Consider the following 18061-nt stretch of genomic DNA (forward strand, 5'->3'; position numbering starts at 1 on the left):
TGGAATATTTTAGGGGCTTGGAGCCATGCTGTGGTAATTACATGGAGTTTATCAATTAAGCCCTTTCTAGCCTCACACTGAATGGATAACTGACCTTTGGTTCAGGGTCTGACATTATCTCATATAAGTAGTAGAGGTAGGTAGGGAGGGAGGAGAGGTAATTCCATCTATAAGTAATTTAGAGGACGAAAAGTGAGCAAAAAGTGAAGCACTTTCTATGTTTGGAGGCCTCAGGGACATCTGGCTGTATACCAATGGGATAGAGGGGGAGAGTGAGTGGGATTTTCTGGAAAGGAAGGCCAGGGCATGGATTTGCACCCATACAGGTAGGATCTCAACCCCAGGATCCCTCCCCTACCATTTTAGGAAGCTGGACATCTTCCTAGGTTCTCCTCTCCAGGCCTGCTAGGGGGCAACCATGAAAATCCTCACAGCCATTTCCATTCCCACCACATCCTGGTTCAGACTCTCTTTGTCTTCCAGCTAGTCTTTTTCCTGTCAGAACAGGGTGAAATATTTAATGGGAGAGAGGGAGAACTGAGTAGGAAAGGAATGGGGCATAGATTGGGAGTGTAAATTGTTGAACTGGAAGGATATGAAATGGTACCTACTTTCCTCACTCTCTCAGTGCTGAGTGTAACACTGAGCTTGAAGCACTTATTCTTTGGGTGTTTTTCATCTCACTGCTGCTGACTTTTTAATGCAGCCATAGAAGACTAAAGGAGAATCTGAGTATGAAGAAGAGTAAAATTGAGTGTACTGAGGAAAGATAAAGCAGGATTCAGGGGACATAATCTGGGAGAATGAGAGAAGAGCCTTTTTATTATTTGTTGCCCCTCATCCTGATTCCTGTTTTCTGTCATCACAGGCTCTACCACATGGAAAGTTGTGAAAGCAGCTAATGCACTCTTGAAGTCTTCTGTGGATCGTGCTTACCCCTTGGGAATGCCACTTAAAAAGAAATGCTTCTCTTTATCTATTGCTCACCACCCTTACCATCTCCTCTGCTGCAACATGTTTTTGTGTTTTATACTTCTCCTATGTATTTCATGCCAAAAAAGTAAAAGATGTCCACACCACCTGATTCTCTCTTTCAGGTAAATTTGGATGTCATCTTTTTCCCCCAATATGTCCCTTCAAAAAAGTGATGGTAATTTCTAAGCCTGTTCTCTTTATTGGAGTTCAAAGCACTTTTATTCAGTAATATTCCTCATAAAGTGATGTTATAAAAAACAGGTTACAAAGACTCCAGACAAAGGATTTCTGCTTTAATGTTATAGCATGTCTTACTTAGAGAAATCTCTACATTGCATTTGCCTATTCACTGTTTTCTTTTTATATGGTACTGGGAATTGAGCCCAAGGCCTTTGATATCTCAAGAAAGACCCCTACCTGTGAGCTACATCCCTAAAGTTTCTATTTAGTTTTCACTAAGATTTGAAGTTTTCCATTCTTAGAAGGAAGATTTTAAAGTCAAAAACTAACATCAAAGTCAATAAACATCAAAATCCAAAGAGAGAGACTCAAGCACTCTCTCTGACTTTGGAACTGTTTGGAATCATCTTGATTATTTCTGCTTAAACTTTGTTAGCCTATACCTCATGCTTTTCTTGCTACTACCTACAAAACTTGGATTTAGTTATGCTTTTGGAAGACTATATTTTTCCTTACTCATCAACCTTCCTGTAGGAGACCAATTATGATATCCTTGGACTTAGCCTGAATGCATGAGAACTGTTTATCAGGCTCTGATGTAGTATAAAGAAATAAAGAATAGGAAAATTGGTCACTATGCCTGAGACCTAAAGTAGGATTGCCCACCACGTGAGGAAGAATGGAGCTGCTCATTATTGCTTCTGACCTTCATGTCTTATGTGCCCTATTCTAGTGCAAATGACCCTACTTAATGAATTGTCCCTGAAAATCACTATATCAATACTGAAATGATTATTTCTATATTTACTTGATTGTGTTTTGTCTTTCATTAATTCTGTCATTGGACTTATATTAGTTTCATTTTTCTTTATGTCCAGTCCCAACTTTTGTGATGTGTCCGCTGCTTACTCTGTATCCTGTGCACATATTCTCCATTTTATGTTGATTTACTCATCTATGAAGCATGCAAGGAGCACTGGTTAGAAAACTAGGTCATTTTTAGAATACCAATCATACACTAAATAGTTATGTGATAAGCAAATGATTTAACTTCTTAAGTGCTTAATATCAATATTTATAAAATTTTTATTATTTTTAGCTTTAATGTTCTAGAATTCTGACCAGGACCTCTGTACCTTTCACTCAGCATATAGTCTAAGTCAAACTTCCTTATAGCTGCTTGTCCAAACTGACATTAACAAGATTGATGTGGCTTATTACTCTGGAATCTAATTTTCCTGAACTTTCTTTTGTGCTTTTATAAGGTGAATATAACCTGTGGAACAGAGCTGTACCATCACCTAGATGCTTGTTAGAAATGCAAAATTTCAGGCAACACCAAGAACGAACTGTATTAAAGTTATCAAGTTTTCCACATAGCTTGTATGCAAATTAAAGTTTGTGAAGGATTTAGTATTTTCATGAAGTTGGCTTATATACATCTAAATACCCCTTATGTATGTGCTATCAGACCATGTAATCTAGGTCTAAGGACCATGAAACTTGTGAAAATACTCTCTGCATGCAAAAGTATCACACCTTGCAATAATAATACAAGAATTTATTTTTGTGTTTGCTGTTCACATTCACTTTTCTTGCCAATTGAAAGTATTGGCAGCAAAGGTTATTGATGTTAGGAGAGAGTGGAGTAGATTACCTACTCATCAACAAGACATCATGGACTGAATCCAGTAGTTAGTGAGTGATGGAAAAAAACTTTAAGAATTATTGGACTAAAGGACAGATTAGAAGATGACTCATAAGGCATAAAAGTTTTTATTCACTGACATAATAGTGGAAAATTTAGGGATAGATTCAATTTTCACATAAACTAGGTATACAGAATCCAAATAGCTATGACCCCAAAAAAGGCATCTTCATGATACATCACACTCAAATTCTAAAACTTCACCACAAAGAAAGAATGCTAAAAGGTGTTAGAGAAAAACAACAAGTAACCTGTAATATATAAAAAGGCACACTAATGAAAACAGATTTTTTTTCATGACAAACCTTACAGACTGGGAGTGCTGAGAGTGACGATTTTCTAGCCTTAAAAGAAAACAACTGGCAACCGAAACTTTTATATGCTTAAAAATTATTTTGAAATACAGAAGTAGAAGAAGCCCTAAAACAGTTCATGACACTAAACCAGCATTGCAGATGACTTAAGGTACTGAGACAGGGAGACCACCAGCACCAAAAAAAGCCCAAAGGAAACTACATCTAACTGGGAGAGTACTCGAACCAAAGGAAAAAATAATAATCAGCACTGAAAATATAACACAATGACTGAATCCAATAAATATTTCACAACAATAACTTTCAATATTAATGGTTCTAACTTACCAATCAAAAAACACAGACAGACTGTATAAAAAAGAAAAATCCAATTTTATTATGCCTTGATTAGACACACTTCATCCAAAAGGAAACACATAGGCCAAAAGTGAAAAGATAGAAAACAATATATCCCATGCAACCAGAGACTAAAACAAGCAGGATCAGCTATCTTAATCTCAGAAAAAGCAGACCTCCAGCCCAAACTGATAAAAGAGACAAAAAAGGCAGTAATACTAGTAAAAGGAAAAAATTAACAGGAAAAGATAACACTTGTAAACATATTTCACTGAATGTTGACACACTAAATGTCAAATGAAAACTATAGAGCATAAAAGGCATCAAAACAGTAACTGTAATCTTATTAGAATCTTATGCATTGTTGCAGAATATTACTGACATTTAGAAATGGGAGAAAAGGAGCTAAAGGTGTAGGGAAGGTGTGATACGTAGGGGAAGAACAAAAAGGGAAAAGAAAAAAATGTGAGAGAATGAAAAGATGAAAATAAAGTGTTTGTAGATGGGGAGGGGAGGAGGGGGTGAAGGGAGGGCAGAGGTAAGGGGAAAAAATGAGAATCAAGACTTGCCATGTAAAGGTACATGATCCCAACAATGAATGTAACTGTACTGTATCCCTAAATGTACCAATAAACTCAATAAAAAAAACAAACAAACAAACAAACAAAAAAAAAAAACAGTAACTGTAGGGGACTTTAATAATTTATTTTCACAAATAAATCAACTGGACAAAAATCAACAAAGACATGTTAATATTAAAGCACACCTTCGAATACATTGACCTAACAGATATTTATACAGTGTTTTATCTGACAACAATACAAACACATTCTTCTCAGTAGCACATGGAACTTAAAAAATAGATTGCATTTTAAATTATAAAGCATTCTTAAATAAATACAAAAGAATTGAAATAATCATCTTTATACTATCATTTCATAGAGGAATAAAATAGATATCAAAAGCAAAAGAAACCACAGAAACTATGCAAACAAATGACACTAAACAATGCACTGCTGAATAATCGATGGGCCATAGAAGAAAATAGGGAAGAAACTTTAAAAGTCCCTAGAACTGAATGACAATGAAAATGTAACATACCAAAACCTATGGGACACAATGAAAGTAATTCTAAGAGACAAATTTATAAAAATGAATGCTCATGTTAAAAGAAAAGAGCAATCCTAAAAAAATAAGATAATGATGCATCTCAAGGTCCTACCATGCCCTTTCCTTTCCTCTTGGTGAAATGAAGTTCCTAGCTTCCTGGAACTTTAATGATTTCTGTGAAAGAGATGGGATCCACTTAACAAAAGGGTAAAACAAGAAATAGAACTAAAACCTATGAAACACATATTTCCTGTATTTTTGCTGAAGAGAGATGGGAATGATGAATTCCTGGAAAGCCCTAACTCCTAAGCAGTCCCTTATGCTGATCCCCTCTCCACTGTCAAAGCCTACAACTTGCTTGGATAAAACTAAGATAATAACAGCAGATTACAACACTGAACCAGTCCCTGAAACAGAAGGAGTAGACAAGGCACAGGAGAGATGACTGTTTTTCTGCATGGATAAGATTATCCATGTGTATCTATCTATACACACGTTCATCTGTTTTGAGTAGGTCCTTGCTTTCCCTGGGTTGTTCAACCATGTCTTCTATATTCATTGCTTCTAATGTTTTACTCATCTTGAAAACCTTGATCTGCTGGTGTCATGGAAGTTGGGTCTTGTAGTCTGCTCAGCAGAGAGAGTCAAATCTGAAACGTTTCTAGGCAGGATTATACCAGCACATTTACAAAGAGAAGGATTTATAAGGGGATTTTTGATGGCACATATTTGCAATGCATACTGTGTTTGTCTTGGGAAATTGGTAAATACACATCTTGAAACTTAATCATTTTTCCCTCCATTTCCCTTCTTGGCATTACTATTTCCACTCATTCCCTTCCTTCCTCATAAGTCTACTTCACTGTTTTCTATCATCTCATCTTTTTCTCTTTATAGTTTTGATTTTTTCATAGAGGAGAAACCATGCAATTTTTCGCTTTCTGCATTAGATTTATTTCATTTGCCATCATGGTCTAGAGAGGCACCCATTTCCCTACAAACAATTAAAAGTTATCCTTTATAGCAGAGTAGTACTTCACTGTGTATATAGCACATTTTTCTGACCCACTCCTCTGGACATACAAGCTGCTTTCAAAATTTAGTTATTATGAATTGTGTTTATATAAATATGCATATGCATGTACCACTGTACCATAATGTACAGTAGTTAACAATTTCAGGAAGATACCCACAAAAGGTATAGCTTAGTCAAATGGAATTTCTATTTTTAGATTTCTGAGAAATGTTCATATTGATTTCTACAGTGGTTGTATTAGTTTAAATTCTCATCAACACTGTAGAAGTGCTACTTTTCCCAACAACTTATTCAGCATTTGTTGATTTTTTTGAGTCCATACTTTCTGGAGCAAAATGAAATCTCTTGATTTAAATTTATCTTAATGGGCAATCATGGTGAACATGTTTTCCAGGAACTTACTGATTGGCCAATTTGTACCTTTTACTTTTGAGAAGTCTATTTATTTCAAACTGCCTCCCCATTCTTGATTGGATCTGGCAGGGTCTATTTTTTTCGACCTCTTTTTATTTTCTAGATATTAGTCTTCTGTTCAAATAGTACCTGGCAATTTTTTTCCCATTCTTCAGGTTGTTTCTTCACTCTCTTGGTTGTTTCCTTTGCTGTACAGAAGATTTTAATTTTATATATTTTATAAAATTTCTTTTGGTAATTCATGGTGTTATTTCATGTGCTATTCTGTTCAAAAATCCTAACCTATCCCTATATCTTTTAAGAATTTTACATATTTTTTCTTCCAGAAGATGTAGTGTTTCTGTTCTAATATCTAGGTGTTTCTATTTTATTATTTTGGTACCGGGGATTGAACTCCGGTCCTTGTGCTTGCAAGGCAGGCCACCGAACCGCTGAGCTAAATCCCTGGCCCTCTAGGTGTTTTTAATTAATTCTGATTTTACTTAAATACGGGGGTGGGTAATGAGTGTAGATTCTTTCCTCTGCACGTTAATAATTAGTTTTCCCAGTATCACTTGTTTATTGGGTGTATTTTCTCCAGTGTTGTGACTCACTTATCAAAAATCAGATGACCAAGGTGAATGCATGCGGTTGTGTCTGTCTACTCAATTCTATTCCATTGATCAACATGCCATTTTGCATGCCAGTAACATTGGTTTTATTATTGTATCTTTGTATAATAACTTGGAATCTGGGATGTGTCCAACTCTGCTTTTGTTCCTCAAAATTTATTTTGCTATTCTGAATATGTTCTTGTATTATATAAATTTTTGATTTTTTTCTAGTTCTGTGAAAAAATCTGATGGTGTTTTGATGAAAATTGCTTTGTATCTCCACATCATTTTGATGGTAGGAAGAAGAAAAACACAATCAAGGAATTTGTCAACCCTATTCTATTACATTTTTGAATTACAGTCCAATTAATTTCTACTTCTATTACGAATAAAAAGCAATTCACCCAATCCCTTGTATTACCAACAAACAAAAAAGCACATGCCACTGGATCGAGAATGCTCAGAAAAAAAGTCTTACCATTTATAATCAGTTTTTCCTGCAATAATCCAGTGACTAGCTTGAACATCTGGTCTAGAGAATAAGGAATTAAATGAGTTAGGTTCTTTTCTGTGATTGAAACAAGAACAATGCAAGTATAATGCAAAATAATCTCCATGTTATGCCATGCCTTTATAGATCTCCTGAGGGATATCTATTAAACTTTCTGTGAGGCTTTACCTCTATGAACAGAACATGAGCCAATGAAAACATTAATCTCACTCTCTCTTTTCTCACTGGCATTACTCCTTTAGAGCATAGCGTGCATAATAGCAACAGTAATTGCTACGTGAGTATACATAAGCTTGTTCAAAATTCTCAAATAAATCTATTAATAGTACTCTTCTCTCACAGGGACAGCTGCTTTCTGCCTGGGATCATTTTTGGGAATCAGGGTTGATGCTGTGTAAATAAAGTAAGCTAAGCTTGTGAATGCCTGGGCTCTTCTACTATCTAACTTTAGGAAATCCACACTGTTCTGAGTTCTAATGTCCTTTATTTTTAGAACAAGGTGAAGATGTTGCACTTGACACAATTCTTGATAAGTTCAAACAAAATAAAAGTATACTACCATTGGAGGTGACATAATGTGAGAATTGGAACTTACTTTGCCATGCAAACAATCTTTGAGGAACTTGTTTCCCACTTCAGGCTATTCTTTTCTGATGATATCATGACTATTCTTTCATGATGGGATGAACATAAGGTTTACAAACTAATTGCTCCCTCAGAGATATCATTGAGCTTCAACAAGAGTTTAAGAAGAACTGAAGTATACATCCATGAAAGCATTCCAGGGAGAGTACATGTACGCTTATTTTGCTTGCACAAATCCCATGAGACTGGATTATATGTAAAGATGAAATGAGAAGTTTTTTTTGGTTGGAGCACACTATGCTCTGCTTAGAAGTAGTAAATGTGAAGGACATTACACTTGGGAAAACTTGACCATGTTCTCAGCTGGACTCTGTGAGTATTCAAACTGCTGCCCATGTCTCACTGCTGGCCTTTGCCCTTGAACACTAAGAAATCCAAATTCATGACTGTTCTATTCTCTGTAGTACTTAAGGACTTCCTATATCTGATGTGGACTTCAAGTCAAAAGAAATTGTAGAATCATAGCTGATAATTATATCAGCACAATGGCAAGGACCAGAGACACCGGGTTTTATGGATAAGGACAATAAATGAAAAACTCATGGAAATTTGTTCACAGAGGCTAGAATTGATAGCAGGGGTCAATAATCACTCCTATCCCAGAATGCTAATTTCTCTCTTTACAGTTCTTATTTTTTACCTAATTGTGATGTGCTATAGGGTGACATGCTATCCTGGTCATTTTTTTAGAGATGTTTCTCACTTGCACCTGCTAAAGTTTCTGATTAGAATCCTGATGTTGAAAGTGGCTGTACAATTTGAAAGCTTCTGTACTGAATTTGACACCAAGATCTAGTGTCTAAAGGGAGAAAACCCTGTTGCATGATTCCTAAAACTAAGTGAGATTTTAATAAATGTGCTCCAAATCCAGGACTACACATGTGCAGATAATTTTAACTACAATAACTAATAAGTGCCAAAATGAAGATTCATATTAATTTTTTTGATTTCTGGTACATTTCTAATATATTTTTTCTGTTATTTTGCAGATATCAATAAATACTGGGAGTCAGTCTGTGGCTCAAAAATATTATAAGAGGTCACATATAGCTATATTAGAAGAGAGAAGGACCCAAAAGGTTTCTAATTGGACATGTTTTGAAAATGTCTTTAAACTTCTGATCTCATTATGTAAGCTTTTATAAAATTCTTTCCAAAAATTGGATAGATGGTGACTTCTGAAAGAAGTATTTTTACCTACATATTCCCCTTCCCCTTCATTAATAGGTACATTGCTGTTGTTAAATCACTCATCAGCAAGAAGCTTAATAACTTGATACTGGTGTCCAGATTTGGGAGTCTTGGCTCTGTTTTCTATGTCAGACTTTCTCTTAAGTATGAGGAATCACTCAGTGGTGACTGAATTTATCCTGTTGGGCATCCCACACACAGAGGGTCTGGAGACCATGCTATTTGCCTTGTTTCTGTCCTTCTATATCTTCACCCTTATAGGGAACCTACTCATACTTCTGGCAATCGTCTCCTCCACTCGGCTTCACACTCCCATGTACTTCTTTCTGTGCAAGCTATCTGTATGTGACATATTTTTCCCTTCTGTGAGTTCTCCCAAGATGCTGTTCTACCTCTCAGGGAACAGCCGAGCCATCTCCTATGGAGGATGTGTGTCCCAGCTCTTCTTCTACCATTTCCTGGGCTGCACCGAGTGCTTCCTGTACACAGTGATGGCCTATGACCGCTTTGTTGCCATCTGTCACCCTCTGCGCTACACAATAATCATGAGCCACAGAGTATGCGCCATCTTGGCCACAGGGACCTTATTTTTTGGCTGCATTCATGCCACCTTTCTCACTACTCTCACATTCCAGTTGCCATTCTGTGGCCCGAGGGAGGTGGGCTATTACTTCTGTGATATCCTAGTGATGCTCAAGCTGGCCTGTGCAGACACCGCAGGCCTGGAGATGGTGGGGTTCATCAGTGTGGGTCTCATGCCCCTCAGCTGCTTCCTTCTTATTCTCACGTCCTACAGCTGCATTGTCTGCTCCATTCTGCAGATACGTTCTGCTGAGGGCCGACGTCGTGCCTTCTCCACCTGCAGTGCCCACCTCACTGCCATTCTCCTTTTCTACATGCCTGTTGTCCTTATCTACTTAAGGCCAACCCCAAGCCCCTGGTTGGATGCAACTGTTCAGGTCCTGAACAACCTGGTCACTCCCATGCTAAATCCCTTGATCTATAGCCTCAGGAATAAGGAAGTGAAATTATCACTGAGAAATGTGCTACATCATCTGGGCTTCCTTCCTGAGAAGTTTTAGAGAGAGATATCAGTGACTTACACTTCACACTTTACAGCTGACAAAATACTTTTATTTTGTTCTCATGAATATTTTTAAATTTGAGAGCACAAATAGTATTATTATTTCTACTTTATGACATGAGGACTGAGATGCTAAGAGTTCATGTGATTTTTCCAGGAACCTATCAGGAGCACATGGCAGAATAAAAACTACAGAGATCGCTGATACTGGGATCAAAGTTTTCTTGTAGACATATTGAATGAGTGAGAACGGAAACTCTTGCTAGTGGGCAGAGCAACCTTAACTTTCTTTCCCTCAGTTTTTTTTTCTTCACCCTCTTTCATTGCTCTTCCTATTCCCTCTCCCTCTGGTGCTTTTTCATCTTGGCTGTAGTGATGGCCTCTTCAGCCTCTGCATTGGCTATGCCATCGTTTTATGGTTTGAAAGGTTGTTTGAAAGAGTGAGAGAAGCACAGCCCCACAACTTCCAAGAGCATCCTGTTACTTTTAAACCACAAAGAGATTGGATGAAGAGAAAAACTTCTGGGTATAAGATGAGATAAGTCCCTCATACATACAGCAGAGGTACAAGTGTGCTGTATTCCCTTCAAATGCTGCCTGTTGTATTTTGACCTGAAAACTGGTTTGGGCTATGAACATAAAGCATGTATTTGAGAAGAAAGAATAGATGGTGGGAATCCAGAAAGAGGAGACTGGGATGTTATTCCATGTCCTGACTTTATGGTACTTAGTACAAGCAGGAGAAAAATGCAAGGTTCAAACTATTCCTTTTTTGTGTGTGTTTTTGGGTTCTTTGCTTACTGAAAGGGTTTTACTTTGTTTTACAATCTTAATTTTATTTGATGTGTTTTGGCTGGAATGTGCTAAGAGCAGGAAATCCTCCATTTCAATCTAGTGAGCTATTATTTTCATGCTGAATTCATTAAGAATTGTATCATGCTTGGGAATATAGCTGCTATGAAGTTTGTTCTAAGAATGATTTAGAGTAAGATGTTTAGGAAGAAGGAGATGGAAGAAGAGGCAGAAACAGACACTGGTGCTTTTCTTTTTATCTTCTTGCCTCAAAATCTGAAAGATTCTGCAATGGCTTCAGATAAAGCCTGAATTCTGTTTCTAACAGAGCAGGAACCCAGAATGCCAAGCCGAGCCTAGGTTGGATTTCATTGTTGGATAATATTTTTATGGGGCCTGCAATTAAAAGGGCAGCCTTAAAAGCTAAGGAGAACATCCAGCAGAGCATTTTATACACAGGAACCATCATTACAAAGATTCAAATTTTAAACCCAGGGAAGCCGGAGAAGAACAATAATATTAAAATAGTGATTCAGAGGACAGTTTTGAGCTGAAAGGACTGTGCCTACAGCATTTTCTCTGACACCTGCTTTGCGTTGGATCTCAGGGACACCCAACACCTACCCTACATGGAATCCAGTTTTTAAAAATATTTTATCTACCTAAACAATTTCTGCAAAAGAACATGATACACTCCAGTCACATTTTCCTGCTTTTTCCTACCTAAATTTGTTACAGAATCAGTACCTGTTCTGAATTTCATCAATGGATTCATTTTACTCAGAGCCCAGAGTGAAACTACAATGTAACCATCTATGAAGAGAAGTGATGTGGGCACTAAAAGCAAAGCTGAGATGCTAGCCACTGACATATAGTAACAGGATTGTGCAGAGAAATTTTCAGAGGAATTTTTACAGTGCTCAAGTCCTGTTCTCTTTATTTCCTGCTTTCTCTGGGACCCTAATGATTTGTTCTAAATGAAATTAACTGAAATTCACGATCAATAAATAAGAAATTAATGTCATTAATGTCACTCAGTTTGGAATTTTGAGAGGTCAAGAATACTGAGTTGCTTGTACAAAAATAACGATTTCAGCTTGTTCGAGACCAGATAATGAGAATCAAGGCCTAATCGACCTTCTCTGGGAGCATAAAAGAAAACAAGGGCAAGCTGTGCCTCCTTTGGCAACATGCAGGCACACTTGCACATTGGAAGTTCCAGGGAAGAGTCAGTACAGGTGAGACCTGGAGGTTTACCTGGGCATATGTCATGGATAACAGTAGGCAGATGAATCTTATATTAATCTAATTGTTTGTTCCTGTGTCTGGGTGAATAAAAGTGAGGTGACCCAAACTCTCAGGGCTCTTTGTCCACGGAGTCAAAGAACCGCCTGGCTCCCTCATTCCAAATTTTGTTTGTGTCTTTTGTCTTTGATCCTCCTGCATCCCCCAGTTGAAGATAAACTCATAGGCTGGTTCTTACACCAGCTAAGAGAGTGGCATTATTATATTACTCTGTGCTATCACATTTGCTACAAGGGGGAAATAGTAAATTAGTAGTTGAAAAACAACGTCGTTTATAATTTATCATTCACTTTTTTATTTCTCATTGATGGCTAAATGCAATGATCAAAAAGTCATCTGTCTGTCCTGTTGGAGGTCATTTTAAATATCAAATAATAAATAATAAATAATAAAATTTTGGCTTTGAGATTTATCTTAATATAATTCCATAAAAATTAATTTTTTCTTTAAAATGTTAGCTTTTGCTATTTATATATATATATGTATGAAATTAATTCACTATAGCCAATGCATAGTAGACAAATATATAAATATATCAACTTGCCCACTGCCCTGTATACAGTATTCCATTACACAAATATATCAACATTTTCTCCTTTCATTCAGAAATAAACATAAATTTACCAAATGTATGAATTTTTAATTTGAATGCCATAATGTAGTGGTGAGTTCTTCCAGGTTATCATCTGTAAACATATGACACAAGAATACTATTGCTAAACCCAAATCAACATTTCCTCCCATTAGGCTGACGAGAAAGGCGGAAATCTGATTTATTTTATGTTGTCTCCATAGCACACACTGACTTAAAAGTTGGCATATAAAAGTTGGAAACTGCTCCTAGGCAGCATGGTAAGGGAGTGGGGAAGTGAGGTAAGAAAGGACAGTCAGCTAAGCAGGCATCTATGGTTTCCCCCTGCGGGAATCTGTGCCTCAATGCCATGGGAGGTGCTCTGGGAGATGGTATAGAACTACCTTCAGTTTCTTCCACTAGGGTACAAATAAAACTTGATTTTTACATCAACTATTGCCTCAAATTTGTTAATGGTTATTTTTCCATGTGTTCACTACCAGGCACTTCTGGCCTGCAGCATATATATATTCCTTGGCAGACTTCCCTCAGGTAGGGGATTCAGGGTTCCATCAGCACACAAAGACACTCCAAAAATGACTTCTGGAGCAGGCAGAGGGTTTGTGCAAAGAGATATTAAGCAATGCTAAGTTTCCTAATTAATTCTCTTCTTAATGGAGTATCTTTCTAGAATGCAAACCTTGATACAATTCTCCTTTAGGATTTAGAGGTGTCATTTGGTGCTTATAGTTGATTTAGAGTAATTTAGTTAAGGTCTGTGGATTTAGGAATCAGAACCAATCTGTCTCTTTAGTGTCCTCAAAATCATACACTCCACTAACCCCATAACTCTTTTCTTACCATTTTCTAAACATAGCTCCTTGTGTTTCTAGTCAATCGTTGACTTGTTCTTATAATAAATCATCATCTATTCAACTCTTTAATAAAGTGAGTGTTGGAGTTACAAAGGTCTGTAAATATTACCCTTTAAAAGCTCATGACTAAACATTGGAGGCCAATAAAGAAAGTATTAATATAAAATACAGCAAATATTTAATGAAAATATATAAAATGTAGACTAACAAAATGAAGTCAGAAAATACTAATCCTGTGCATATGTTGGAGATAATTTCAGAACTCCTTTAAAATGCGTCCATTCACAATTATATGCCTTTATAAATTTTATTTAATTGTGCTTTTATGAATTCCTTGATGTCCTAAAAGAATTCAACTTTTATTTCTTGGTCATGTTGATTTTGGTAAGAGTCAGAAGTCACCTAGGACCAGAGTGATTAATAAGGTGAAGGATCAGATATGCCTTTGCACTGAATGGCACTCAGCTGCAGCAGTCGCTGAATTTTTTATAATAAAGACATTCATGAAACAGAACATCCTGAACTCCTTTGGACGGTGGCAAGAATGATGGCATGAGTGTCTTTGAAGTGAGGGGAATATTTTGAGGAGAATTAATGGTAATGTGTCTTTTACTGTAATAATTTTTTAAGCATTCACCACACCTGTGCATACCTGGCACTGCTTGGGTGAAGGTCACTCATAATAGGGAACACAATTGGCTTTACCTGTTCTACTGATTGAAGTGTTAATGTCATTGAAGACAACTTCACAAACATACTCAGAATATTTTATCAAATATCAGGACACACTGTGTGGCCCAGTCGAATTGAAACACAACAGTAATGCTGAACCCTTGAACGTATGGCTTCCTAAAAGCAATAGATATTGTATACATCATTGGAACTACATAGTTCATGCCAATTTCATATATACTTGGGCTTCAGATATACATAACAGTCGTGAGCTGCGACATCAGGATCCTGCCAGCACGTTCTAAACCTGAAAGGACGAGGACGGAGAAACGGGAGGCACCTTTCTTCTCAAGTTCCTAGCTAGCTTTATTACAGAACCTCTTCCTTTTATACTCTCCAGCTGCATGGGAGCAAGGGCTGCACGGGAGCGAGAGTACCGCCCACACATTCCAGAGGGAAACAATAACAACCATTATGGGTTACATCTGCTAGGCAATAGATCAGACCACCAGCTGAACTAGCCCATTGCTATAGTGACGGCACATCCACACTGCTCGGGTGAATCACAGGTCAATATGGCTGCGCTCATGTCGTGTTCCTTTACAATGCTCTCCATAATTCCCCCATTTTTCTTATGTCAGTGAGCCCTTGCAGAGGGCACCAGACGTATGCCAAGGAGCTCCTGTCTTAGGTGGCAGGGATGTCCTTTCTCCTTACCCGTCATCAGCGAAGAGGACTTATGTCCTCTTAGGTTGGTATGGCGAGCCATTATGGTGAGCCTTGACACAGGCCTAGCCATGATTGAACTTTGAGTCACCTCGCTGGCAAGCATGTGCTCTCGCCCATAGCCACGGGTGAGTTCAGCTGGTAGCAGATGTAACCCATAATGGTTGTTATTGTTTCCCTCTGGAATGTGTGGGTGGTACCCTCGCTCCCTCACTCCCGTGCAGCCTTCGCTTCCATGTAGCTGGAGAGTATAAAAGGGAGAGGTTCTGTAATAAAGCAAGCAAGCAAGCAAGGAACTTGAGAAGAAAGGTGCCTCCCGTCTCTCTGTCCTCATCCTTTCAGGTTTAGGACCTGCTGGCAGGATCCTGATGTCGCGGCTCGCGACAAGTGGCGCCCGAACAGGGACCTGAAAGTAGATGAGGATATGTAATCCCGGACCCAGGTCGAAGGCAGCGATGGTGCTCCGGAGGACTGACCGCTGCGCCTGATCCTCGCAGTAAGTCAACCGTTCACTTCATGAACCCCGGACCCAGGTCGAAGGTAGCGACGGTGCTCCGGAGGAGAACCCCGGACCCAGGTCGAAGGTAGCGATGGTGCTCCGGAGGAGAACCCCGGACCCAGGTCGAAGGCAGCGACGGTGCTCCGGAGTGTGGGAGACTGCCTGCAAGACAGCTGGCTGCTTGCATTGCAGTTCCCTGAGCGAAGGAGTTGCTATGTTGTAAGTTCTGATTGGCCGTGATCGGCTGCCATCTTATGGCATTATTTAGCTGAGTTTCGCTTTCCAGAAAAAACACCTGCTTCTTGTAAATCATGTGTATTCTGTGGAGCCATAATTGTGGCCTTGTACAGTTATCCTTGAGATTGTTTTTCATCCTTGAAGTTGTTTTTACTTTCATATTATTGCCTGATATAAGTGTGAGAGCCATCTGGCAGAAAGTAGTAGTAGTAGTAGTAGTAGTAGTAGTAGTAGAGTAGTAGTAGAAGTAAAAGAAGAATAAAGAAGAAATCTGTTTGAATCTGAGCATGACTCAGTGTGTTTACTCTCGGTAAATCCTCTCAGGTTTGGGGCCTGCTGGCAGGACCCTGACGTCGTGGCTCGTGACACCGGAGGAAGGTAAAAAGAAAGTAAAAAAAAAATAAAAAATAAAAAAAAAGGTAAAAAGAAAAAAGTGATAGAAGGTAGAGAGTGTCAAGTCCATTAGGGAAGAAAAAAAAAAAAAGAGAAAAAAAAAGAAAATGGGACAATCAGAATCCAAAAGTTATCTAGCAAATTCAATTCAGAGCCTACTGAAGGCACAAGGAGTAACAGTTGAGAGGGCAAGATTAGAGGCCTTTGTTAAGATTCTGGACACAGTTTGTCCATGGCTATGTGATAAGGCAGAAATAAATACTGAAGTATGGGAGACAGTTGGAAACCAGTTCAATGAAGCCCTTCTGGCAGAGCCTAATCGTTTTCCAGAAGGTGCTCCTTTTTATTGGGCTTTGTTAAACGCAGCTCTCAGGACCCCAACCAAAAAGGAAATCTTGGAAGCCTTAGAGAAGGTGCATGTAGGGTTAGAACAAGTTAGAGAGGAGCGCTCTCAGACTTCAGAGCCCCCTGAATCTGGAGAATGTCCCCTTTCACTTGAGCCCCCTCAGCCTCCGGATTCCAGAGGACCTCCTGTAGCACTATATCCCAGTTTTGAGGCTTTTCAACAAAAACTTGAGCATCCGCCGCCTACTGCGCCCCCCCCCCACTAAGAGGGAGGCAAACCTGGCTCAGCTGCACACTATTAATCAGGAGCTCAATAAGGAACTTCAGCTGAGGCAGCAGATTTCATGCCTCTCGAGCAGACTTGCGTCTCTTCATGCCTCAGAGGCCAGGCCTACCAATGAGCCCAATGGTAAAGACCCCATAACATCTGAAGGGGCTCAAGGCATAGCATCTCCTTTACAAGAGGCTCTTAAATGCGCCGCAGCACAAAGGGAGGAAATCTTTAGACTATTCCCCATCTTCGTTCAGGTAGAGGGACCCCAAGGGCCGATTAGAGAACATCGCCCTCTTGAATTTAAGTTGGTAAAAGAATTAAAAACTGCTGTGAATCAGTATGGCACTGCAGCTCCTTTCACTTGTGCTATCCTGGACTCCATTACTGGATCCTGGAGAAACACCAAGTGATTGGACTGCGGTCTGCCGCACAGTTCTTTGGGGAAGGGGTTTTTGCTTGTGTTTTTCCACAGAATGCTGATCAACCATGGTGAATCCCAGAGCATTTTATCAAACAGATTAACGCAAGCCGTGAAAAGGACCAAAAACAATCTTCCGGTGTTACTTTGTGGGACGTCATTACAGACTCTGTTAATCCCTTAAAGATAAACATTGTGAAGGCTCCTCCTAAGAGCTAATTCTTCCTGCTTTTCCATCTTATGTGTTTACATCCACAAATAGAAGGTTAATAGTAAATGAGACAAAAATATTAGGAAAGCTATGAGTAAGAGTTATGCTTTCGCATCTTGTAAAAAAAAAACAGGTAAAGAAAGATATACAAGACCAGAAGGCCTAAGTATATAGAGAAGGTATATGGAAATCATATGAAAAGGTTTACATTTACAGTCAAGAAGAGCTTTCATTCCTTTAACCCTAATTCTACAAGAGATCTCTGTTAATTTTGATCTGCAAAAATTCTGACTAGTCATAACAAAAAAGATTTTATAATTCAATTGGCCAAAACCATCTGAGTGCACTCGTTAAAATTGTCTTATATGTTTGTCTGTCTTAAGTGTTATATGTTTGTCCTAAATGTTCAAAGATGTTTGTATGTTCTTGATCAAGATGATGTCAAATATAGATTGTTGAATTCTATAACCTGGCTTTATAGGATCAAATAAAAAACTTAAATATAAGTAAATATAAATCTTTAAGTTTGGATACGCTCCTGTTGGTAAATAAAGAAGCAGCTGCTCAGAAAATTTATTCTGATCTTTGTTCACTAATGGGAGCCACCAAAATAATTTTTATAGCCTTATAAAAAGATATATCTTGT

At 38.3% G+C, this 18061-nt stretch overlaps 1 protein-coding gene across 1 annotated transcript; it reads left to right on the forward strand.

The window, feature by feature from the left end:
* The first annotated feature begins 9159 nt into the window (after positions 1-9159).
* On the forward strand, positions 9160-10095 carry LOC104858026 (olfactory receptor 149). The gene has a single exon (XM_010618105.1). It carries the CDS (start codon positions 9160-9162, stop codon positions 10093-10095), a length of 936 nt encoding a protein of 311 aa, XP_010616407.1.
* Positions 10096-18061: the final 7966 nt, after the last annotated feature.

Source organism: Fukomys damarensis, unplaced genomic scaffold (assembly GCF_012274545.1).
Source record: "Fukomys damarensis isolate Sample0158 unplaced genomic scaffold, DMR_v1.0_HiC HiC_scaffold_16, whole genome shotgun sequence".
In the NCBI taxonomy this organism is placed as follows: domain Eukaryota; kingdom Metazoa; phylum Chordata; class Mammalia; order Rodentia; family Bathyergidae; genus Fukomys; species Fukomys damarensis.